The 27,327-nt window shown below is 38.3% G+C and overlaps 1 protein-coding gene across 2 annotated transcripts in view; it reads left to right on the forward strand.

Annotated features, from left to right (window-relative positions):
- Positions 1-2,080: 2,080 nt before the first annotated feature.
- Positions 2,081-27,327, forward strand: part of UBQLN1 (ubiquilin 1) — a 47,391-nt gene continuing 22,144 nt past the window's right edge. Inside the window, exon 1 of one of the 2 annotated variants that reach the window (XM_065878416.1) lies at positions 2,081-2,481. In XM_065878416.1, the coding sequence (XP_065734488.1) occupies positions 2,299-2,481 (183 nt within the window). In that variant the 5' untranslated portion in view covers positions 2,081-2,298. The remainder of the gene's footprint in view (positions 2,482-27,327) is intronic. The other variant, XM_065878417.1, reaches the window with a different exon arrangement.

A 27,327-nucleotide genomic window follows, 5' to 3' on the forward strand; every position in this document is an offset into this window, starting at 1 on the left:
CCACCCCCCCCCCCCCCCCCCCCCGCAAGGTTTTTGAGGGCGGAGACTGAATCTTATTTGTCTCTGTATCCTCAACACAGTATTTAAACATTAACGTGCTCAATTAATGTTTATAGAATGAATGAAATATGCTCTTGTAATTTTTTTCCAGACTATTTAATAAACAAAAATCATTCAAAAGAAATTCAAATAGAAATCTAGATCTTGTGGGCCAAATCAGATCCTATGCCTGTTTTTGTAAGTAGTTTTACTTGGACACGGCCAGGCTTAGTCATGTATGTATTGTCTATGGTTGCTTTGTGCTACAAGGGCAGAGCTGAGTATTTGAGACAGGAAATGTATGGCCCACAAAGCCCAACATATCTACTATTTGGTCTTCTCTGAAAGTTTGCTGATCCCTGATCTAGACCCACACATCCAACAGTTTCTTAAAAGGTAGGATTGTTTCTAAAAAGGGCCATAATGAATTACTATACCGTATATTCTTATAGATAAATTATATTACTTCATAAATTGTGCATAGACATCAGAATTTTGTAGAAATTAATGTAGACACAGATAATTATAGAGCAATTTCATAAGCGTAGGGTTAGATATAAATGGTTTTCCAGTGGTGGAACTTTCTACCTTGAGAAGTAATGATTACTTCACATGTAAACATAAGCAAATAGTCATCCTTTAGCAGAAAGCCTTGTGTAATTTGTTCATGTTATTGAACAATGCTGCCAGAAACATAGCTGATATGAAATGATGTCTATATTGCAATTTATACTTTAAGAACTTCTCTTAGACACAGATTCCAAAATGGCTCTGCTAAAAAGTGTTCTTCATGCAAGAGTACTTATAGCCAGAACACAGTTGTATGGTTTAAGAACAGAAATACAGTGTATCTTTGCATACACGGTGTGGTGTCAAGAGTTTACATTTGCAATACTGTTAATAAAGTTCAGGTCCAGTATTGTACATTCCTTGCAAGTCATCTTTAAAGGCAAATGACGAGGTCATTTAAAATTTAGAATTCTCTACGGGAAAATTAACTTCCTGTTTCTTATTTGTACCCATACTACATCGATAATAATTTTTGAACAACTACCTTTAATGCCACCTAAAGTCTGAAATGGAGCAGTAACTTAATTTGATAGAATATAAAATGAACACCTCAGCTACATTAAACTGTCCCAGTTGGGTGGGCACTCCTTGGGTACCCTGTTTCTGCCCCAAACATCCTGGGGAACCGCATTCACAGAGAATTCAGGGGTGGGCTAGCAGGGCTGTCAGCGAAGGCCACTGTCAACACAGGTGGCCTGATCACCTGACCAAACCGGGCTGACCCGAGGGTGGGAAGCTCTGGTCGTGGAGCAATGACTCCGCGTAACTGCGCAGGGTAAGCTACAGGCGCGTACACCATTTTCCCTTCGTTATGATAAGGATTTTTTTTCCTCCATTAACCTTTCACCTCCGGCGCACTGGACTGTAAGAGCAAGCGTTTAAAATTTTTCAAGTATGCAAAACTTAAGCACATTTAAAAATGAACCACATAAAAAAAAATGAACCACAAAAAAACCTCGCAGGCATGTTTCAGACCCTCCTCCCAGTGGGGTATGCGAAGCCAGCACAGGCGCGGAGTGGGCGCGCACCGTAACCGCGGGGTGTGAGATGACTGGGTGGAAGAAACTACCTAGCCCGCCAGCGCGCAGGCGTATTTCCGACCTCAGCGCCCAGTGGTCGAGCCCCCTTTCCAGTAATTTCGCTAGCCGTGACGTCATCCCGGTGCGCCCTTACGGTGCCTCCCAGAAGCCGCAAATTCATTTTTTGGTAAAGGGGTAAAAAGGAATGAACTGACCTCTTCCGCCCCACTTTGTTTTTAGTCCTTCTCTCTGTACGCGCCTACGCTTTGCAATGGAACGGGAGAGGGAAAGAAAACCGGCCAGAGCTCCAAGCGGCAGCAGGCAGGCATGACTCGGCGACGTCGCCAGCCACGTTACCCGGCGTGCCCCGCGCGGCGCCGGCGGAGGGACGTGGGGGGAGGGGTGGGGAGGAGAAGCGGCGGCGGCTGCGGATGTCGCTGCGACCGAGTGGCGTCTGAGCACACGGCGGCTGCTGAGCGCCCGAGCCGGGCCTGCGCCGGAGCCCACGCCAAGCTCCGCGGCCCCTCGCCCGCTACGGCGGCCTTGCGCCCGTTGTCACTGAGGCGACGTGCCCCACATTCTCCGCTGCTCGGGCTGGCCGGCTCTGGCGTCCCCTGGCTCCCCCTTGCTCGCCCGCTCCCTCCTGCGCGCCTGAGTCACCGCCGCCGCCATGGCCGAGAATGGTGAAAGCGGCGGCCCTCCGAGCTCCCAGGACAGCGCCGCCGCTGCCGAAGGTGCCGGCGCCCCCGCCGCCGCCGCTGCCTCCACGGAACCCAAGATCATGAAAGTCACCGTGAAGACCCCGAAGGAGAAGGAGGAGTTCGCAGTGCCCGAGAATAGCTCCGTCCAGCAGGTGAGGGCCGCCCGAGGCTCGGGGCGGGGTGGGGATGGCGGCAGGACCTCCTCCCGCGGCGGGAGAAGCTTTTGCAAGGGCCTGGGAGGAGGGGGTCGTCCCCGGAGCTGCCCTCGGCTTTTCTCCCGGGCCTCCTCCCAAGTTAGATCACACCCAGGTTCGTGGGTTTGCACCTGGGGACGCCGCAGAGGTTTGTGGCGGGGCCGCGCGGCCTGTTTGCGGAATGTGCCGACGCCGCTTTCCACAGCGCCTTCCTCCTGCTCGGGCTTCCGCAGACCCCCAGCCGCCTCCCCCAGCTCCCCGCCCCCAGCCGCCTCCCTCCGGCTCCTCACAAAGGAAAGGGACCCGCCGCCTGGCTCCAGGCGGGGTGGAGGCTGGGCGAGGGTTTGCCTTAGCCTAGTCCGCGGTTTTGTCTCATGAAGGAAAAAAAAGAGGGGGTGCTCATTGTTTTACCTGCCTGCGGGTTAAGGTGGATTTTGGGGGGTGAGGATCACGTGTACATTTAGTTCTGCTGAAATCTTCCCCACCTTCCAGTCTTTAAAGAAAAAATTAACTATAATGTAGAAATTGCTTTCAGCCGCATTTTAATAGTACAAGGCTTAAGGAGAAAGGTGGATGACTTTCAGTTACGACTTGCTGGATTTCTTTTTAAAGTATATTTGTTATCCCTTAGATGCTAATCGTTGGGGAGGATTTTGTTTCATTTTAGAGGGATAGCTATGTTCTTCAGATACTAGCGCTTGCAATCTGATAAAAGAGAACGAAATTGGAGTTACTGGAGAAAAATAAAAAATAATTCACGGCTTAAAATCTGTTCAGGAATACAAATTTTGTAGTTAATAATCTTGAGGAATTTAACAAATCGTTTTAGTTTGTTGTTGAATATACGTCCCAGGATATTGCCCTAATTACTGAATTGATTTCAGGCAATGTGAACAGTTTATGAAGAAGCAAAAATTCCTGAAATGTACCTACAGATTTCCCTAGGAATAATAAATGATTGGGGTATTTTTTAATGTAATTCTGAAAGGTGGTGTGTAGTGAGAAACTTTGACCACCTATTGAATCACTTCTTTTGGTCTCTCAATTCTCCTATAAAAATTTTCCTTAACATTTTAATATTTTGCGGCCTACAGGAAAATTGAAATGTGCAGTGAACACCCATGTGTCCCTCACCTAAATTAGAGTTTTGCTTTATTTGCTGTATGGCACAATTAATCATTTATCAGTCAATTTGATTTTTTGGGTGCATTTCAAAGTAAGTTGCAAGTATTAGTACATGTTACCCTTAAAAAGCACTTAAGCAATGTGCATATCATTAACCTGAGTTCAATTTTTAACTTAAAATTTTTTTTTACGTAAGTTTGACTTGCAGTGAAATGCGCACGGTTGCCATTCCACGAGTTTACACAAATACATACACCTGTTTAATCCGAAGCCTAATGGAGTTGTAGAACTTCGTAATTAACTAGAAAGTTCCCTCTTGCCCTTTTCCAGTCAGTTCAGTCACTCCCCTCTGTCAACCAGTGTTTTGATATTTTTCCTCCATGGACTTGTTTTGCTTATTCTAGAATTTCACATAAGTGGGATTATATGGTATGTACTCTTGGGAAAGGCTTTTTCATTCAGCTTAGTGTTTTTAAGTCTCGTGTATCCTCAGTAGTTCTTTCCTTTTCAGTGCTGTGTCTTCCGTTGTATGAATATACCACCATAATCTATCCATTTTCCTGTTGAGGGTCACCTGGGCTCTTTCCAGTTAGTTGCTATGAGTACTCTTATACAAATCTGTATTGTTGGACAAATGTGTTTATCTCTCCTGTTACAAGTGCTTAGAAGTGGAATGACTGGGTCATAGCGTAGCTGTAGGTTTAGTTTCATAAGGAGCTATGTTTTTTAAAAGTGCTTGTACCATTTTACAGTCACACTGACAGTACATGGGAATTCCCGTTGCTCCACATTCCTCCTAACATTTGATAGTATCAGTCTTTTTTTAGTGGGTGTGTAGCCATATTAACTTTTGAAGCCTGTAGTTCTATCTAGGATTCCTGGTTCAGGTCTTCGCCATCCTGGCTGCTTTCAGTATTTTACTGTAAAAGATTAGAAATAAAGTCAATATTTTGTAAATAGAAGAATTCATTTAGTTCAGTTTATTATGCTTTTATCTGTGAGGATTTTTTAACTTTTTGTGATGGTGAAACTAGAATTTCAAATTCTGTGCAAGTTTTAGTTTTACTCCTCTGTAACCAAAGTAAAAATTTAATAGATAAAATTAAAGTCTCTGTAGCAACTTTTTGTCATGGCAGTTGAATTTTTGTTTTGACGAATACTTTCTGTTGAAGCAGAAAACGTGATAAAGATTGAAGCTCATCACTGCGTCAAGAACCAGAAGACAAATTGAACTACCTATGGGCTCTGTTAGGGGAAGTACATACAGAAAAATGTACAAGAATAAGAAAAGTAGTTTTCACATGGTTTGTAAAATTCCACCTGAAGCACAAAAAAAAGGATCTGTCATTTTATAATTTTAAATTTTTTCTAAGGGTTTCACAGATTTAAACTATTTGCTACAGATTAAAATTTGTCATTAAAATAAACTTAATGACGTTGAGATTTCACTAAAAATGTTTAGTAAAAAATTGGGAAGTATTTGGTTCAGAAAATTCTTATCTAATCTTAGAGGTAAAGAGGGTAAGCAAAAGACCTACAAAAGGATGATATTGAAAGCTTAGGCTTTCTATCAGGCAAATCCCATTTTCTGCAATTTAAAATTTCTTTCACTGTTTCTATATAATGTAAATTCTCAATACATTATGCTGAAGTAGTATTTATATGAACATGTTCTAATAATTGATGAAACTATATTAAATCTCTTAGGTATAAAAAAGTTGTAAGGTGGTTATTAATTTTCTTGTTTTTCCCTCAATTTCTGTTTGTATATAACAGGCAGAAACAAGATACTTTAATACAGTTTGTATTTAACACTCTTAACTTGTTCAATTGATAATAAAGCTTATACTTTTTTAAAATTAAAGTGAAATTTATTTTTCATTGCGTACTCAGAATCAGTTGAGTAATGTTTAAATTTCTAACTAAAGGTGGTTAGAATATAAACTTCACTATGTATGTTCCAAGATGATTTCATTAATAAGGGTTTTCATAATATAAGTAGATAGATTTTTAAAAATGTGTAATGGCAAAAAGTCCCTGTGTATGAGATTATGTTTTCTATTAATTATTCATTATTTTCTGTTGGAAACAGTTTGAGGATTTCTAAGTGTTAAACAAGATGAAGTCCAGAGGAATGTTGTCTGTGTGTGAGTGGTTAAAATTAGTGCAGAGAATGGGAAGGGCCGTTTTGTATACTAGCTCCTAACTAGCTTGTTCTGGGATTTTTGTGGCTCTCTAGATGATAGTGTAAGATTTTGAAATGCAGTCACCTGAAGTATTCAGGCAGTGTGTATTCTAGTTTTAGAAAATACCTTTGTCACTTGAATCTTTTAGAAAAATACTAGCATACTTAGACATAACGTAAATATTATGTATTGAATAGAAGTGAACCTTTCCTTGATAAGAGAAATTATATTGCATCAGTGTCATCATCACAAACATCATTTAAAATTATAGTTTATAGGGTAGATCTAGAGTTCTTGTCCACAGTGGTGCCACCAGCCACATCTGACTGTTGAACACTTAAAATATGGCTAGACTGATTTGAAATGTGCTGTAGGGATAAAATACACACCAGATTTTGAAAACTTTTGGCTTGTTTCTTTGCATAATGTTTTCAACATTTATCCATGTTGTAGCATGTATCAGTACTTCCTTTTTATTGCTGAATAATATTCCCATGTATGGATATATATGTTACATTTTATTTTTCAATTAGTTGAGGAACATTTGGGTTGTTTCTACTTCTTCACCATTATGAATAACGCCTATGTGAATACTTATACAAGTTTTTTGTGGCCATATGTTTTCATATTTCTTGAGCATATGCCTGTGAGTTGAATTACTGGGTCATGTGATAGCTCTGTGTTTACCTTTTTGAGGGACTGCCAAACTATTTTCCAAAGTGGCTGTACCAATTTTTATTCCCACCAGAAGTGCATGAGGATTCCAATCACTTTCCATTGTGTATAACACTTGTTATTGGTCTGTCTTTGATCGTAGTCTTCCTAATTGCTATGAAGTACCTTACTGTGATTGCTTGGCTTCCTGTTGCTCAAGCAGCAGTTCTTAATATGGTCTGGGGGGTCACCAGGGCCCTTCTCGGAGGATCATAAGATCAAAATTAGTTTCATGATAGTTCTGAGAGGTTATTTGTGTTTTTCACTCTAGTTTTATCACAAACAAGCAGCGTACTTTTTCAGAATCTTTTAGATGTGAAAATCCAATTGGCTTCTATTATGAGACTAAAGTGATGTGCAAAAATTTAAAACAGTGCTATTCTTCAAACTAGGAAAATAGCTATTTTTCATAAAAAAGGTATTTAATGTAATGAGTTTGTTATCTTGAATGAATTTTTCAAAGATTTCTCAGTTTTAATTTCTAGTATATCAATAGATATAACCTACATAAACAAAAACTCTGGGGGTTCAAATTTGTAAGAGTTGTGTCCTGAGGCCAAAAATTGATGCAATGGAGTATTTAATAGATTACGTAGATACTTATAAGATTGAGGATTGGGCTTCCCTAATGGCGCAGTGGTTGTTGGGAGTCCACCTGCCAATGTAGGGGATGCGGGTTCGAGCCCTGGTCTGGGAAGGTCCCACATGCCATGGAGCAACTAAGCCCGTGAGCCACAACTGCTGAGACTGGCGTGCCACAACTACTGAAGCCCACGCGCCTGGAGCTGTGCTCCATAACAAGAGGAGCCAACTCAATGAGAAGCCCACGCACTGCTACAAAGAGTAGCCCCTGCTCGCTGCAACTAGAGAAAGCCCGTGCGCAGCAGTGAAGACCAAGGCAGCCAAAAATAAATATATAAATTAATTAATTTAAAAAAAGGATTGAAGATTGACTTCAATAAATTACCGTTATTTCTTGCCTAGAAACTGTGGTAGCCTACTGGTCAGTCTCCCCCATTAATTCCTAGAGCAATCTCTGAAAAATATTAATCAGATCATTTTATTCTCTACATAAAACTAACAGCTCCCCATTGATCTTGGACTTATGTAATGTGGCCATGAGGCCCTGTGAGATAAGATTCTATCCTGTGTCTCCATTCTGACACCATCTTTCCTCCTTGGCTCTTGCTTTATTGACTTCTTAGTTCCTTGACCTGTTAATCACATTTTTTTTCCTGCCTCAGGAGTTTTGTGCAGTTTGTTCTTGCTACCTGGAACGCCTCCTACTCTTTGCCCATTCTCAGTGCAAAGGTCACTTTCTCAAAGAAGTATCCCTGATTTTCCAGAGTTGATTGGGATTCCCCATCGTACTTTCTCACAGCACCCTGTTTTTGGTCATAATTTATTACAATTTAAAGTCTATATGTGATTATTTGATTAATGCTTTTTTTTTGCTAGAGAGGATCTGTGATTGTTCACTATTGTGTTACCAGAGCTTAGCACATAGTATGTGTTCAGTAAATATTTGTTTACAAGTGAATCTGTCATATGCATGATGTGTAATTAATAATTACTACCAGTTGTTCAGTCATTACTGAATGCAGTACAGTTGTCCCTCGCTATCTGCCAGGGATTGGTTCCAGGACCCACTGTGGATACCAAAACCCACAAATGCTCAAGTTCCACAGTCGCCCTCTGCATTTGTGGATTTGGATGGCTGAGTGTGTACATAATCTCATTGGTTTCTAGCCCTCCTCTCACAGCTTCGTTTTAAACTGCTCTCGCCTTAGCTAACCACTCTTGACTGCCACAGGGTGTTCACTCTCGCTTCTGGTTACTGGAACAATTCTAGAATAGCCTTTCTTTTTTTTTCCTTTTTTTTTTGCGGTACGCGGGCCTCTCACTGTTGTGGCCTCTCCTGTTGCGGAGCACAGGCTCCGGACGTGCAGGCTCAGCAGCCATGGCTCACGGGCCCAGCCGCTCCGTAGCGTGTGGGATCTTCCCGGACCGGGACACGAACTCGTGTCCCCTGCATCGGCAGGCAGACTCTCATCCACTGCGCCACCAGGGAAGCCCGAGAAGTTAATTCTTTACATAAAGTAGGGTGTGCTGCTAAATGTTTTATCAACTAGTTCTTTGGGGAAAAACAGCACTGATTTTACTGTAGTGTTTGCTGATTTCCATTTGTAAATACCTCTCACCATGGAAGATTTTAGGCTACTGATTTTAAACTGGCTTACACAATTCCTGAAAATTCAGCAGTCTAGCTGGTAGGAGCCATTGCTTACAGTGGGTGTCTTAAGGCAGGTGTCAGCAAACTAGAGTGGGCCAAATCCACCATGCCCATGCACGTCTCTATTATCTATGCTTTCAGGACAGACCATGTGGCCCACAGAGCTGAAAGCATTACTATCTGTCCCTTTACAGAAAGTTTGCTGACCCCTGCCTTTAGGGCATTAGGGCTTACTGGATCTCGATTTTGTCACACTTCCTCAAAACCCTTCTCATTGGAAAATTTTGCCATGACTTAAGTTTAACAGTGTGACCAATAGAGATAATGCAAGCTACATATGTAATTTAAGTTCTCTCAGCCACTTCAAAAATAAAATTAATTTTTTATTAGAATATTTAGAACATAAAATTTACCCTCTTAACCATTTTTGAGTGTACAGTTCAGTGACATTAAATACATTCATATTCTTGTGCAACCATCACCACCATCCATCTCCAGAACTCTGTTCACCTTGAAAAACTGAAACCCTGTACCTGTTAAACAATAGTTCCCCATTATCTCCTCCTGCCAGCCTCTGGCAACAACCATTCTACTTTTGGTCTCTATGAATTTGACTACTATAGGTTTCTCATAAGAGTGGAATCATAGTATTTGCCCTTTTGTGACTGACTTTCACTTAGCGTAGTGTCCTCAAGTTTCACCCATGTTGTAGCATGTGACAGAATATCCGTCCTCTTTAAGGTTGAATGATGCTCCATTGTATGTGTATACCATTGTATGTATATACCCACTTTGTGTATCCATTCAGCTGTCAGTGTCACTGGGTTGTTTCTATCATTTGGGTATTGTAATGTTAAATATGTTTTATTTAACCTAGTATATCTTAAGTATCATTTCAACATGTAATTGATATTTTAAAAATTGAGATATTTTACTTTTTTTTTCATATTAGGCATTCAAGATCTGGTGTGTATTTTACACACACAGCACATCTCAATTTGGACTAGCCCCATTTCAAGTGCTCAATAACCACATTTGGTTAGAGACTTCCGAATTAGATAGCATAGCTAATAAAGTCTTCATGCTTCATTCCCTACTTACCTCTCCCCCTTTATTCACTGCATTTCAGCCATTTTTAAGTCTTTCCCTCCAACTATCACTAGCTCTTTCCCTTTCTGAGCTTTTGCCAATGCTGCTAATGACAGTAACATAACAGTACTTATTCCAGGCTTATCAAGGCATACTGCATTATTGTTATTTTTTTTAAGTTTCACTTTATGGTGAAAGTACTGTTGTTTCCTCTTTTTTAAAGTGAAGAAACCGGAACTCAGATTAGTAATGTGATTAAATTTATATGCCTGTTAAATAGTGCAGCCTAGATTGAAATCCAGTGACTAACTTTGGAGCCCACACCTAACCACTGCTCCAAGCTGCCTTGACTTTCCTCTGGTTGGCTTTTCAGCCTTTGGGTTTATTTAAATGTCAGTTCATTAAAGGTTGATTGGACTCATCAATCTAAATTAGATCAATGACTATAATCTCTTGATACCATTTTGTGATTATATGGACTTTTTCCTCTCCACCCCATACTGTCAGAATTTACAAAGGTAGGGGTGTTTTGCTTACCTCTTAATCCCATTGTACCTACCTCGTATTGCACTTGGCACACATTGAGTAATGCAAATATTTATTGAGTGAATGAACAAATAGTGTTTTAAAGATTTATTTGCAGTATTTTGTACTTAGTTGGGACTATTTTAACAAAGTGATTTACTTAGAAAAATGTGACGTTTATTCGTCAAATGTCTAAAGGCATTATTTTAGTTGTTTTTGTATCTGAGCAGCTTAAAAAGAAAATCCCATTAAAATTAGGATTGGGAATTTATTAAGAGACTAAAGTTGCTATCTTCAAATCTGTTTGATGCAAATATTACTGAGTTAACATACCGAACAAATTCCATTTATTATAAGCATAAATAAAATGTATATATATGCGCCTCTATCTTGCAAATACTTTCATTACAAGAAGATATGAACTCTGGTTTGTTCCAGGTAAGTTCATGCCATTCTGAGTTAGTTTGATGTTCTGTAGATATGACAACACAGACTGCTTGGTTTATTGATTAAGCAGCTTCTATACAGATTTCTAGACTAGTAAAATGTTTTTGATAAATTTTGTATAGCCTTTAAAGCTCTCTCCAGTTTTCATAAAGGATATGGCTTTATTCATTTTTAAAATACAGACTGCAAAGAAAATGAAATACATTATGCATGCTGTTACTTTAGGAAGTTCAAATGATGTAGAAAAGTATGAAATAAGGGGACCCGTTCAAAAAAAGTTACTCTAAATGTGTATCTATCTATCTGATTCGGTCCGGAAACGTGTTTCTCTATTTACCCATATATAATTTTCTATTTATTCCTGTTAAGCAGATGGATTATTACCCACACTTTTACCTTACTCTTTTTATTTGTATCTTTGCAGTCTTTCCATATTGGCATGTGTAGAGCTAACTCATTCCACTATTTATGATTATTTGTGTTTTTATTAATATTTTGAGAAGTAGGGAAAGGGTGTTGTCATTATTAACATTGAAATGTGGTCTGCATTTTGGAGAGAGCATGAACCTTGGAATTTGAGAGATCTGACTTTCGGCAAGGCGCTTGATGCCTCTGAGCCTCACAGGCCACATTTTTTTTTTTTTCTTAACAACTTTATTGGGGTATAATTGCTTTACAATGGTGTGTTAGTTTCTGCTTTATAACAAAGTGAATCAGTTATACATATACATATGTTCCCATATCTCTTCCCTCTTGCGTCTCCCTCCCTATCCCACCCCTCCAGGCGGTCACAAAGCACTGAGCTGATATCCCTGTGCTATGCGGCTGCTTCCCACTAGCTATCTACCTTACGTTTCCTAGTGTATATATATCCATGCCTCTCTCTCGCTTTGTCACAGCTCACCCTTCCCCCTCCCCATATCTTCAAGTCCGTTCTGCAGTAGGTCTGTGTCTTTATTCCTGTCTTACCCCTAGGTTCTTCATGACATTTTTTTCTTAAATTCCATATATATGTGTTAGCATACGGTATTTGTCTTTCTTTCTGACTTACTTCACTCTGTATGACAGACTCTGTGTCTATCCACCTCATTAGAAATAGCTCAATTTCGTTTCTTTTTATGGCTGAGTAATATTCCATTGTATATATGTGCCACATCTTCTTTATCCATTCATCTGATGATGGGCACTTAGGTTGTCTCCATCTCCGGGCTATCGTAAATAGAGCTGCAATGACCATTTTGGTACATGACTCTTTGAATTATGGTTTCCTCAGGGTATATGCCCAGTAGTGGGATTGCTGAGGTATATGGTAGTTCTATTTGTAGTTTTTAAAGAAAACTCCATACTGTTCTCCGTAGTGGCTGTATCAATTTGCATTCCCACCAACAGTGCAAGAGTGTTCCCTTTTCTCCACACCTTCTCCAGCATTTGTTGTTTCTAGATTTTTTGATGATGGCCATTCTGACCAGTGTGAGATGATATCTCATTGTAGTTTTGATTTTCATTTCTCTAATGATTAATGATGTTGAGCATTCTTTCATGTGTTTGTTGGCAGTCTGTATATCTTCTTTGGAGAAATGACTATTTAGGTCTTCTGTCCATTTTAGGATTGGGTTGTTTGTTTTTTTGTTATTCAGCTGCATGAGCTGCTTGTAAATTTTGGAGATTAATCCTTTGTCAGTTGCTTCATTTGCAAATATTTTCTCCCATTCTGAGGGTTGTCTTTTGGTATTGTTTATGGTTTCCTTTGCTGTGCAAAAGCTTTTAAGTTTCATTAGGTCCCATTTGTTTATTTTTGTTTTTATTTCCATTTCTCTAGGAGGTGGGTCAAAAAGGATCTTGCTGTGATTTATATAATACGGTGTCCTCCCTATGTTTTCCTCTAAGAGTTTGATAGTTTCTGGCCTTACATTTAGGTCTTTAATCCATTTTGAGTTTATTTTTGTGTATGGTGTTAGGTAGTGATCTAATCTCATACTTTTACATGTACCTGTCCAATTTTCCCAGCACCACTTATTGAAGAGGCTGTCCTTTCTCCACTGTACATTCCTGCCTCCTTTATCAAAGATAAGGTGACCATGTGTGTGTGGGTTTATCTCTGGGCTTTCTATCCTGTTCCATTGATCTGTCTTTCTGTTTTTCTGCCAGTACCATACTACCTTGATTGCTGTAGCTTTGTAGTATAGTCTGAAGTCAGGGAGCCTGATTCCTCCAGCTCCATTTTTCGTTCTCAAGATTGCTTTGGCTATTCGGGGTCTTTTGTGTTTCCATACAAATTGTGAAATTTTTTGTTCTAGTTCTGTGAAAAATGCCATTGGTCATTTGATAGGGATTGCATTGAATCTGTAGATTGCTTTCAGTAGTGTAGTCATTTTCACAATGTTGATTCTTCCAATCCAAGAACATGGTCTATCTCTCCATCTGTTTCTGTCATCTTTAATTTCTGTCATCAGTGTCTTATAGTTTTCTGCATACAAGTCTTTTGTCTCCTTAGGTAGGTTTATTCCTAGATATTTTATTCTTTTTTGTTGCAGTGGTAAATGGGAATGTTTTCTTGATTTCACTTTCAGATTTTTCATCATTAGTGTATAGGGATGCAAGAGATTTCTGTGCATTAATTTTGTATCCTGCAACTTTACCAAATTCATTGATTAGCTTTAGTAGTTTTCTGGTACCATCTTTAGGATTCTCTATGCATAGTATCATGTCATCTGCAAACAGTGACAGCTTTACTTCTCTTCCGATTTGGATTCCTTTTATTTCCTTTTCTTCTCTGATGGCTGTGGCTAAAACTTCCAAAACTATATTGAATAAGACTGGTGAGAGTCGGCATCCTTGTCTTGTTCCTGATCTTAGTGGAAATGCTTTCAGTTTTTCACCATTGAGGATGATGTTGGCTGTGGGTTTGTCATATATGACCTTTATTATGTTGAGGAAAGTTCCCTCTATGCCTACTTTCTGCAGGGTTTTTATCATAAATGGTTGTTGAATTTTGTCAAAAGCTTTCTCTGCATCTATTGAGATGATCATATGGTTTTTCTCCTTCAGTTTGTTAATATGGTGTATCACATTGATTGATTTGCGTATATTGAAGAATCCTTGCATTCCTGGAATAAACCCCACTTGATCATGGTGTATGATTCTTTTAATGTGCTCTTGGATTCTCTTTGCTAGTATTGTGTTGAGGATTTTTGCATCTATGTTCATCAGTGATATTGGCCTGTAGTTTTCTTTCTTTGTGACATCCTTGTCTGGTTTTGGTATCAAGGTGTTGGTGGCCTCATAGAGTGAATTTCGGAGTGTTCCTCCCTCTACTATATTTTGGAAGAGTTTGAGAAGGATAGGTGTTAGCTCTTCTCTAAATGTTTGATAGAATTTGCCTGTGAAGCCATCTGGTCCTGGGCTTTTGTTTGTTGGAAGAGTTTTAATCACAGTTTCAATTTCAGTGCTTGTGATTGGTCTGTTCATATTTTCAATTTCTTCCTGATTCAGTCTTGGCAGGTTGTGCATTTCTAAGAATTTGTCCATTTCTTCCAGGTTGTCCATTTTGTTGGCATAGAGTTGCTTTTAGTAATCTCTCATGATCTTTTGTATTTCTGCAGTGTCAGTTGTTACTTCTCCTTTTTCATTTCTAATTCTATTGATTTGAGTCTTCTCCCTTTTTTTCTTGATGAGTCTGGCTGATGGTTTATCTATTTTGTTTATCTTCTCAAAGAACCAGCTTTTAGTTTTATTGATCTTTGCTCTTGTTTCCTTCATTTCTTTTCCATTTATTTCTGATCTGATTTTTATGATTTCTTTCCTTCTGCTAACTTTGGGGTTTTTTGTTCTTCTTTCTCTACTTGCTTTAGGTGCAAGCTTAGGTTGTTTGAGATGTTTCCTGTTTCTTAAGGTGGGCTTGTATTGCTATAAACTACTCTCTTAGAACTGCTTTTGCTGCATCCCATAGGTTTTGGGTCGTCGTGTCTCCATTGTCATTTGTTTCTAGGTATTTTTTGATTTCCTCTTTGGTTTCTTCAGTGATCACTTCGTTATTAAGTAGTGTATTGTTTAGCCTCCATGTGTTTGTATTTTTTACAGATCTTTTCCTGTAATTGATATCTAGTCTCATGGCGTTGTGGTTGGAAAAGAGCCTTGATACAATTTCAATTTTCTTAAATTTACCAAGGCTTGATTTGTGACCCAAGATATGATCTATCCTGGAGAATGTTCCATGAGCACTTGAGACAAATGTGTATTCTGTTGTTTTTGGATGGAGTGTCCTATAAATATCAATTACGTCCATCTTGTTTAATGTATCTTTTAAAGCTTGTGTTTCCTTATTGATTTTCATTTTGGATGATCTGTCCGTGGGTGAAAGTGGGGTGTTAAAGTCCCCTACTATGAATGTGTTACTGTCGATTTCCCCTTTTATGGCTGTTAGTATTTGCCTTATGTATTGAGGTGCTCCTATATTGGGTGCATAAATATTTACAATTGTTATATCTTCTTCTTGGATCGATCCCTTGATCATTATGTAGTGTCTTTCTTTGTCTCTTCTAATAGTCTTTATTTTAAAATCTATTTTGTCTGATATGAGAATTGTTGCTCCAGCTTTCTTTTGGTTTCCATTTGCATGGAATATCTTTTTCCATCCCCTACTTTCAGTCTGTATGTGTCTCTAGGTCTGAAGTGGATCTCTTGTAGACAGCATATATATGGGTCTTGTTTTTGTATCCATTCAACCAATCTGTGTCTTTTGGTGGGAGCATTTAGTCCATTTACATTTAAGGTAATTATTGATATGTATGTTCCTATTCCCATTTTCTAAATTGTTTTGGGTTCGTTATTATAGGTCTTTTCCTTCTCTTGTGTTTCCTACCTAGAGATGTTCCTTCAGCATTTGTTGTGAAGCTGGATTGGTGGTGCTGAACTCTCTCAGCTTTTGCTTGTCTGTAAAGGTTTTAATTTCTCCATCAAATCTGAATGAGATCCTTGCTGGGTAGAGTAATCTTGGTTGCAGGTTTTTCTCCTTCATCACTTTCAGTATGTCCTGCCACTCCCTTCTGGCTTGCAGAGTTTCTGCTGAAAGATCAGCTGTTAACCTTATGGGGATTCCCTTGTGTGTTATTTGTTGTTTTTCCCTTGCTGCTTTTAATATGCTTTCTTTGTATTTAATTTTTGACAGTTTGATTAATATATGTCTTGACGTATTTCTCCTTGGATTTATCCTGTATGGGACTCTCTGTGCTTCCTGGACTTGATTAACTACTTCCTTTCCCATATTAGGGAAGTTTTCAACTATAGTCTCTTCAAATATTTTCTTAGTCCCTTTTTCTCTTTTTCTTTTGGAACCCCTATAATTCGAATGTTGGTGCGTTTAATGTTGTCCCAGAGGTCTCTGAGACTGTCCTCAGTTCTTTTCATTCTTTTTTCTTCATTCTACTCTGCAGTAGTTATTTCCACTATTTTATCTTCCAGGTCACTTATCCGTTCTTCTGCCTCAGTTATTCTGCTATTGATCCCATCTAGAGTATTTTTCATTTCATTTATTGTGTTGTTCATCATTGTTTGTTTCATCTTTAGTTCTTCTAGGTCCTTGTTAAATGTTTCTTGCATTTTGTCTATTTCCAAGATTTTGGATCATCTTTACTATCATTATTCTGAATTCTTTTCCAGGTAGACTGCCTATTTCCTCTTCATTTGTTAGGTCTGGTGCGTTTTTATCTTGCTCCTTCATCTGTGTGTTTTTTTGTCTTCTCATTTTGCTTATCTTACTGTGTTTGGGGTCTCCTTTTTGTAGGCTGCAGGTTCGTAGTTCCCGTTGTTTTTAATGTCTGTCCCCAGTGGCTATGGTTGGTTCAGTGGGTTGTGTAGGCTTCCTGGTGGAGGGGACTAGTGCACAGGCCACATTTTTAACATGTGATATAATATCTGCTTCACTAGATTGTTTGGAGGATTTCATGAGATAATATGTAAAAGTACCTGGCTCAGAGTTTATATACTTTACTTGTATTGGTTTCTTTCCTCCTGTACGCTTTTGTTTGCCAGTGAATTGAGTCTTAATTTTTTTGTAGTAGAAGGAAGAATGTGAGCTTGTGTAAGTGAAGCATTTAGTTTGTGGATGTTAGATTTAGGTCATAGAAACTCCTAGAAATTACATTTTTATTGATAATGCACTATAACATTTTTGACTGAGTGTTCAGTTTTATATTTATAAGAAGGTGCCCTTTTCTCATATAGCTGCTTATGTCTCTAGTTTATCTTATACCCAACATCTTCGTGTAAGATTTATGCAATGTTTTTTTTTTAATATATATTTTTAAAATTTATTTTTGGCTGCGTTGGGTCTTTGTTGCCGTGTGCGGGCCTTTCTTTAGTTGTGGTGAACGGGGGCTACTCTTCATTGGGGTGCGTGGGCTTCTCATTGCGGTGGCTTCTCTTGTTGCGGAGCACAGTCTCTAGGCTTGTGGGCTTCAGTAGTTGTGGCTCACGGGCTCTAGAGCACAGGCTCAGTAGTTGTGGCACACAGGCTTCGTTGCTCCGTGGCATGTAGGGTCTTCCCTGACGAGGGCTCAAATACGTGTCCCCTGCATTGGCAGGCAGATTCTTAACCACTGCGCCACCAGGGAAGCCCCTATGCAATGTTTTTTAATGAGGGTACTTTAAGGTTACTCAGACTCAGGCATTTGTTGCAATAAGTTTTATGTTTCTGCAGACGAATAGTGTTTGTGGACTGCCTCTGTCTAAAGCTGCTTTGAGAAGTTTTAAGATAGCTAATTGTTTTTTTTCCTGAGTCAGTATTACTTAGTTTCTGATTTTTTGTTGTAGTATTCAATAAAAGTTTAGTAAGTAAAACAGACATAGAAGTAAAGTTCAAATGTTAGAGATCAAATTTTGGAAAATTTGAAGCCACTGTAAGCTATTTCCTCTGCCTTATTTTAGAGTGCAGAATAGAAGTTTAAGGATATATGAAGTATGTGCAGGATTTTTGGCTCTTCTACAAACATAACATTGTTTAAGTTGATCATATTTGGATTAAAATTTTATAAAATGCAGCTTATTTGGAAAAGTATAGCATATCTCTTTGATATGGTACAGTTAAACACTAAGATTTATTCATTTTTGTTTCTAGTGGAGTGGCAGGCAGCTGAGCGTCATAATCCTTGGGTTTTGTAAGTTTGTTCCAAGCTTTGGGTAACTTACTCAGAGTAAGTGAATATTACATTAGTCTATTTGGGAGTAGTTCTAATACCTAAATTGTTTGACATCTGTTGTTTGAAATGTAAAATTTATTTGTATAAGAATTAGATTATAATAAGTAGTCAGATTATACAGTTTCCCTTTGTATGGCACTAGAAGTATAGCTGTACCCTATCTGTCATAATGCTCTCCAACTTTCACCATGAAGTGCTATAAACTCATACTTTTGAATTGCCTTAGGTGCCCCTCAGAACCAAGAGTTCAATGAGGCTAGAGGATCCTAGTATCAGTGATGCTAATTTTCAACAATGCTGTGGTTCTGTAGGAGGAAGTTATTTCTTATGGGTCTTGTTAAGGACTTTGGTTTCTTGAGATTTTGTTGTGAGGATTGAATGAGATGATGTGGGGGTGTGGTTCCAGGCACAGTGTAGCTGCTAAATTAGCAATGAATGTAAATGCTTTTTGAACTGTGTGCCTTAGGATTTTACTCTTTTGCATCTAGGATACACCATAGAGAAGCCCCTAGTCTGTCCAGAAAGCCCACCTATCCTTCCTAACACTGACAACTCATGGCTAGTAGGATTCCAGCCCTTAAATATTACTAAGGGCTCAACTAAACTATTCACAACTGTTCTATAAGCATTTGATGCTAGATAATGATGTTCATGGATGACCGTCTCTTACTCTTGAGTGATCATTCCTGCTGTGATTTACGCCTTATAGCCATTCTGGTCTGCTACCTAAAACTAAGGTATCTCCCCCCCCCCCCGACAAATTTTATTTATTTATTTTTAAATTTTTATTGGAGTATAGTTGATTTCCAATGTTGTGTTTTCAGGTGTACAGCAAAGTGAATCAGTTATACATATACGTATATCCACTCTTTTTTTACATTCTTTTCCCATATAGGTCATTACAGAGTATTGAGTAGAGTTACCTGTGCTATACAGTAGGTTCTTATTGGCTCTCTATTTCATGTATAGTAGTATGTATATGTCAATCTCAACGTCTCAATTTATCCCTCCCCCTTTACCCCCTGGAAACCATAAGTTTGTTTTCTACATCTGTGACTCTTAAAACTAGGGTATTTTCATCCGAATTTGCTTCTGATGACCTACCCAAGACCAGGTATATGATAGATTTCTGGCTAGTTGAGTCACTTGAAATTGGATGCTCAGGAAAGTTGGTCATTTACATTTCGACTTTCTGCTGTTTCTTATGTGTAGGGCATTCACAATCAACTTTGAAACCTATTTTAATTTAAGTATAGTACAGAAGAATGCACACATAAATGTACAGCTTCATTTATTAGCACAAAAGTTAGAAGCAGAATATTATCAACTTCCCAGATGTCACTTGTGATCCCTTACAATCACCACCTCCTCTTAACTACAACTTTTCTCACTTTTGACACTATGGTTTTTGCCCCTTTTTTTCTCTTTTAACTTATGTTAATGATAACTTATGTTAATGAAATAACGTAGTTTATTGTCATTTGTGATTGGCTGCTTTTGCTCTACATTGATCCATGGTGACATGTGGTTGTAGTTCATGTGTTGTCATCATGTGTAACAGTCTATTGAATATATCACAATTTGTTCTACAGTTGAAGGTTTGGGTTGTTTTAAGTTTTGGGGTAATAAAGTTTGAACTTCCTTGAACGTGTCTTTTGGTGTACCTGTGAACACGTAATTCGTTAGATAAAATCCCAGAAGTGGAATCGTTGAGTCATACAATAAGCATAAATTCAGCTTCTACTGTGAAATGTTTTTCTGAAATATGTGAATTTATACTTCTGTTTGCAATATATGTGGATTCCAGTTGGTCCAAATCCTCTGCAACAGTCTGTAACAGTCTTTTTAAATAGTACAACCAGTTTGTTTATTTATTTATTTATTTAGGCTGCATCAGGTCTTCGTTGCAGCACATGGGATCTTTTGTTGCGGCACCTGGGCTTCTCTAGTTGTGGCCAACGGGCTCCAGAGCATGTGGGTTCTGTAGTTATGGCGTGCGGGCTTAGTTGCCCTGTGGCATGTGGGATCTTAGTTACCCCACCAGGGATCGAACCCTCATTCCCTGCATTGGAAAGTGGATTTTTAACCACTGGACCACCAGGGAAGTCCCTGTAACAGTCTTCATACTGGACTGTTCAGTGGGTGTGTCACTGGTTTTAAAGTTACCTGATGTTGTTAATTAGGATGAGTCCCCTTTGTTTGTATTATTGGCCATTTAGATTTCATTTTTGTGAAGTTCCTATTTCAGTCTATTGACCAGTTTTCAGTTGGGTTGTGTCTTGCTGATTTTCATGCTTTATGTATAAAATCTGGATTCAAGCTCTCTGTTGGTTTTTGGTATTGTAGATATTTTTTCTCTGTTGCTTATCTTTTTACTCTATTAATGATAGTTTAATTTATTGTGCCTTTTTTATGGCTAAATCTTTTTGTGTCCTGTTTAGGAAATCTTTTCCAATTGAACTAATATTTTATTGATTCATCTTTTTGGTACTGTTTAATTGCAAGGTACTGTTTAATTTGCATGTAGTTAAAGTACATACTCCATATGATTTAAAATTTTTGAAATATGTCGACTTACTTTATGGCCCAGTATATAAGTTTGTAAATGTATTTATAAAGAATACTTATTCTGTAGTTGTTGGGTACAGTGTTCTATACATGCCAGTTGGGTCATCAGTTAATTTTGTTGTTCAGAGCTTTTATATCTTTTTTTTTTTTTGCCCTATTTTATTCTATCAGTTACTGAGGTAAATATGCTAAAATATCTTACTGTACTTTTGGATTAGTCTGTTTTTCTCTGTAGTTCAATTTGATTTTTGCTTTATGTATTCTGAAGCTATATTATGTACATATACACTTAAAGTTTTATCTTCTATGTACATATACACTTAAAGTTTTATCTTCTTGTGAGTTGAACACTTTATAATGTTGAAATGTCCTAGCTGCTTTTGTATTAAAGTTTGCTTTTTCCAGGGAACTATATTCAATATCATGTGATAAACCATAATGGAAAAGAATATGAAAAAGAATGTATATATATGTATAACTGAGTCACTTTGTTGTACAGCAGTAATTAACACAACACTGTAAATAAACTACACTTCAGTTTAAGAAAAAAGTTTGCTTTGTCAATTAGAGTAGCCTCATTAACTTTATTTGGTTAATTTTTACATGGACTATCTTTATTCATTCTTTTTATTTTCAATCCTTCTTTTCCTTAGTAGTTTATGTATATATCTTTTTTTTTTTTTTTTTTTTTTTTTTTTTTTTTTTTTTATGCGTTACGCGGGCCTCTCACTGTTGTGGCCTCTCCCGTTGCGGAGGACAGGCTCCGGACGCGCAGGCTCAGCGGCCATGGCTCACGGGCCCAGCCGCTCCGCGGCATGTGGGATCTTCCCAGACCGGGGCACGAACCCGTGTCCCCTGCATCGGCAGGCGGACTCTCAACCACTGCGCCACCAGGGAAGCCCTGTATATATCTTTTTTAAGCAGCATGAAGTTGGGTTTTTAAATCCAGTCCGGCAGTTTTATCTTTTTAACACATAGTCTGTTATGTAATCACTGATACATTAGGTTTACGTTTACCATTATACTATTTGATTTCTGTTTTTCCTGTCTCTTATGTTGCTTTTTTCTCTTTCTTTTGTATTGTTTCGTATTATTCCAATTGTTCCCCCCCTTTTTCCCAGTTGCCCCTTTTATTAGGTTGGTAGATGCATGCTGCTTAAACTATTCTTTTAGTAGTTATCCTAGAGATTACTATATGCATCTTATAAAATGTCTAAATCAGTAAGTACTTGTACTTTCCAGTTAATTCAAGAACCTTAAAACAGTTGAACACTGTTCACCTGCCTGTGGACTACACTTGATCTTCCTTCCTTCCTTCTTTCCTCTCTCTTTTATTTTCTTCCTTCCAACACAAGACATTGTTACTAATGCTTTATAAAGTCGGTTTTTATTTCAATTTATTCTTTCTATTTTTTTATTCCTTCATCTAGGAGAGGATCATTTTCTTCTGTCTGAGGAACATTTCCTGTAGTCTGTATATGCTGGGTAACAAATGCTGTTTTTGTGCGTCTGAAAATGTCTATTTTGATTTCATTTTGAGGGATTTTGCACTGGGTATAAAATTTTAGTTTGGCAGTTAATCTTCCCTCTTTATAATTTTTTTCTTAATTGTTTTTTTCTTGTTTGTGTGTGGTACTCGGGCCTCTCATTGTTGTGGCCTCTCCCGTTGTGGAGCACAGGCTCTGGACGCGCAGGCTCAGCGGCCATGGCTCACGGGCCCAGCCGCTCCGCAGCATGTGGGATCTTCCCAGACCGGGGCACGAACCCGTGTCCCCTGCATCGGCAGACAGACTCTCAACCACTGCGCCACCAGGGAAGCCCTTTTCTTAATTTTTAAATCATGGATAATTTTAAATATACAGAAGTAGAGATAATCCTAAATTAGCTCCACCATGAATCCTTCACCCAGCTTTGACAATTAATTTTGGAGCCAGTCTTGTTTCAGGTGTACTTTCCCTTAAGGCCCCTCTACATACCGCATTATTTTGATGCATCTCTTATGCCTTATATCACTTCATCCTTTAATATTTCAGCATGTATCTCTAAAAGCTAAGGATCCCTTTAAAAAATGCAATATATTATCCTGCTTTACCAATTAACAATGTCTTAATTTCACCAGTCCAGAATTTCCCCATTGTTTCAAAATGATTTTTTAAGTGTAATGTTGGCATGGATTTATTACTATGTAGTTTTAACTTATAAAAAATACTTTACTTTTTTGAGCAGTTTTAGATTTACAGCCAATTGAGCAGAAAGTACAGAGTTCCCATACTCCCTGCTCCCCCTACTTTAACCTCCCCCACCATCGACATCCTGCTCCAGAGTGGCACATTTGTTACAATTAATGGACCTCTATTGACACATCATTATCACTCAGAGTTCATAGTTTAAGATTCACTCTTGGTGTTTTGACAAATATATAGTGTATGTGCTCTACCTCTAACCTAACTCTTGGCAACCACTGATCCATTTACTGTCTCCATAGTTTTGTTCTTTCCAGAATGTCGTCTAGTTGGAATTATACAGTACGTAACCTTTTAGCTTGGCTTATTTGACTTAGTAGTATGCATTTAAGGTTCCTCTATGGTTCTTTTCATGGTTTGATAGCTCATTTCTTTTTATTGCTGAATAATATCCCATTGTCTGGATGTACCAAGGTTTATTTATCCATTCACCTGTAGAAGAATTTCTTGGTTGCTTCCAAGTTTCAGCATTAATGAATAAAGCTGCTATATACATCTGTGTGCAGGTTTTGTCTGGACATAAGTTCTCAATTCCTTTGGGTAAATACCAAGGAGAGGGTGATTGCTGGATCGAATGGTAAGAGTATGTTTAGTTTTGTAAGAAATTGCTAAACTGTCTTCCAGAGTGGCTATACCATTTTGTATTCCTATCAGCAGTGAATGAGAGTTCCTGTTGTTCCGTATCATTGCAGCATTTGGTAGTGTTATCTGTTTTGGTTTGGCCATCCTAGTAGTTGTATAGCGCAGTCTCCTTATTTTAATTGGCAATTCCCCTAATGGCCTATGATGCAGAGCATCTTTACAGATATGCTTATTTGCCATCTGTATATCTTCTTTGATGAGATGTCTGTTAAAATTTTTTGCCCATTTTTTAATTCAGTTGTTCAGTTTCTTGTTGAGTTTTAAGAGTTCTTTGTATACTTTGGGTAACAGTCCTTTATCAGATGTGTCATTTCCAAATATTTTCTCTCAGTCTAGCTTGTCTTCTCATTCTCTTGCAAAAGATTTTTTTTTCAAGTGGGATCCAAATAAAGCTCACACATTGCAAGGGACTGATAAGTTTCCTATTTTTCCTTTTCTGGCAAGTATGCTTTTATTTCTTCTTCCTGCCTTGTTGCATTGGCTGATGTTTTTAATATGCTGTTGAATAGAGTGAATAAAGAGCAGACATCCTTGTTTTGTTACTGATCTTAGAGGGAAAGCATTCAGTTGTTCACCATTACTACACCAAATTGTAGATATTTTGTAGATGCGCTTTATCAGATCTGGGTAGTTCCCTTTTATTCCTGATTCCCTGGGACTTTTGTCATGAATGAATAGTTTCAAATCCTTTTTTACTATTGATTGATAAGACAGTGTGGATTTTCTTTTGTCAGTGTGGTGAATTATTGATTTTTCAAATGTTGACTTACTTAGCGGCACATTTCTAGGATAAACCTAACTTGGTAATGAAGAATTACTCTTGTTCTATATTGCTGGATTTGTTTGCTAGTATTTTACAGAGGATTTCTGCATCTGTGTTCATGAAGGATATTGGTCCCTAGTTTTCTTTTCTGGTTTTGGTATCAGGGTAATATTGGCCTCACAAAGTAAATTGAGCAGTGTTTCCTCTTCTGTTTTCAGAAGAGAGTGAATGAGTTCTGGCAGCTTGAATCTTTCAAGAAATTGGTCCATTTCATCCAAGTTGTCAAATACTTGCATGTAGTTTTCCTTATTCTATTAATAAAATCTGTGAGGTCTGTAGTCATTTCCTTCTGTTGTTCCTGATATTGCTAGTCTATGTCTTCTCTGTTTTTTCCTTGGCCATTCTATCTAGAGGTTAATCAATTTTACTAATATTTTAAAAGATTTTTCTCTGGGCTTCCCTGGTGGCGCAGTGGTTGAGAGTCCGCCTGCCGATGCAGGGGACACAGGTTCGTGCCCTGGTCTGGGAAGATCCCATATGCTGCGGAGCGGCTGGGCCCGTGAGCCATGGCCCCTAAGCCTGCGCGTCCGGAGCCTGTGCTCTGCAACGGGAGAGGCCACAACAGTGAGAGGCCCGCGTACCTCAAAAAAAAAAAAAAAAAAAAAGATTTTTCTCTTATTTTTCTGTTTTTATTTTGATTTCTGCTCTTATTTTTATTTTTTGTTGGGTTTCATTTGCTTTTTGTCTAATTTCTAAAGGTTGAAACTTAGATTACTGATTTGTGATCTTTCTTAAATTTAAGCCTTTAATACTATAAATTTTCCTAGGCATTGCTTTAGCTGCATCTCAGAAATTTTGACATATTGTAACTTCATTTTTGTTCAGTTGAAAATATTTTCTAATTGCTCCTCAAGACTTTCTTTTTGACCCATGAATTATTTAGAAGCATTTTAATTTGGGAGTTTTCCAGATATCTTTCTGTTACTGATTTCTAGTGTAATTCCATTATTGTCAAGGAATATACTTATATGGCTCAATTATTTAAAATTTCCAAGGTTTGTTTTTATGACCCAGTTTATGGTCTTACCTTGGTTGAGTGTCCCTTGTGTACTTAAAAGTATCATTTCATCTATAGGTTCCCCTCTGCTTTTTCCTCATAGCAATTTATTTGTTAAGGACACCTTTTTTGTTGACTTTAGTAGCTGTATCCTTTTAATGTCACTTAATGTATTCCTTTGTTGCCTACAAATCTGGGGGAAATTTATTAGACCTAGAGCAGGCAGTGGTTCTTAGTAGTATCCATCAGAATCACCTGGGAAGCTTGTTAAGCCATAGATTACTGGGCCCCATCCTCAGAGTTTCTGATTTGGTTGGGGCCTGAGAATTTGCATTTCTACCAAGTTAACCTGAGAATGGTGAATGTTGCTCACCTGGGGACAACACTTTGAGAAGTACAGCAGTTTCTCAATCTTGTTATTGATTACATTTTGAGTTGGAAAATTCTTTGTTGTTGGGGCTGTCCTGTGCATTGTAGGACGTTCAGCGTCTTCGGTCCCTACCCACCAGTGGTTAAGCCCTGTTGTGACAACCAGAAATGTCCTTAGACATTGCCAAATGCTTCCCAGGGCAGATAGAGACCTCCATTCACTTTAGGAACCGCTGCTTTAGGGTGACTAACTGGGGAAAACTCTTAGATCTTTATCTCTAAGTTCTTTTATTTTAGCCTGGTTAGATTCTCCTTGGAGACACTATATATTACAATCTTTCTGCTTGGATGTTGAAGGTCCAGATGCCAGCATTCTGTTTGATGGGTGTGAGGTGAAGGGGGAAAGGCTCAGTATCTGGTATGTCTCTGTTTACTTAATCTTCTGTTTTTAGTGTTTTATGTCTGTTCTTAATGTGTCTGGTGTGTTCTTTAGTTCAGAGACCCTCCGTTCCCCTTCCAGAGAGAAGAAAAAACTTCTAGTCTTTTGTTGGGTTTGGGGAGGGACAGTTGCTTACTTAGTGTGCAGTGAAGATGTGTCTGCTTCTTAGACTTTCAAATCCCGTTATTTTAGCCCTTAGGCACCTCTCACCTTATACCTTATCCTCAGCCTCTGGTGGTACCATGTCGAGTCTTCCAGGAATTCCGTAGATTGTGGGGATTGAATTAGCTTTTAGCTTGGCTTTCTGTATTGCCAGTTCAGGATTCAGTTCTCTTGGGTCCACTGGATGTCTGGGTTGAAAACTTTGTTCCAGTTAAGACCAAAAGGTCTCAATTTGTTCTGTTGTATGAGTTTCTGCTTTAAAAATTTCTTTGTGCAGATCGTATGTCTGATAAGACTTGTATGTAGAATATATAAGGAATTTTTACAACACAATAATAGGAAGGCAAATAACCTAATTAAAAAATGACAAAGGATGTTAATAAAGTTCTCCAAAGAAGATATATAAATAAGCACATGAAAAGATGCACAACATTGTTAGCCATCAGGGGAATGCAAATCAAAACTACTGCACATCTACTAGGATGGCTATTAAAAATACCAGTCAGGTAATAAATATTGGTGAAGGCATGGAGAGATTAGAACCCTTATACATTGCGGGTAGGATTGTACAATGGTATAGCCATTAGCCACTTTGGATAACACTTTGGTGGTTCCTCAAATGATTAAATCAAGAGTTACCATATGACCCAGTAATTTAATTCCACATCTAGGTATATACCCAAGAGAAATGAAAACATTTGTCCACAGAAAAACTTGTACATGAATGTTTATAGCAACATTATTCATAGTAGCCCAAAGGTGGAAACAGCCCCCATGCCCATCAGTTGATGAATGAATAAACAAAATGTTGTATATTCATACAATAGAATGTTGTTTGGCCATAAAAAGGGATGAAGTATTGATATATACCATGACATGGATGTACCTTGCAAACATTGCATGTTATATGATTTCACTTATTGTGAAATGTCCAGAATAGGCAAATCTGCTTGACAGAAAGTAGATCAGTGAGCGGTTTCTTTTTTTGTTAAATTGGTATCTGTGGAGTCACTGACTTTTTTTTTTTTTTTGGCCGTGCCACGCGG

This window comes from Phocoena phocoena, chromosome 6 (genome assembly GCF_963924675.1).
Source record: "Phocoena phocoena chromosome 6, mPhoPho1.1, whole genome shotgun sequence".
Classification (NCBI taxonomy): domain Eukaryota; kingdom Metazoa; phylum Chordata; class Mammalia; order Artiodactyla; family Phocoenidae; genus Phocoena; species Phocoena phocoena.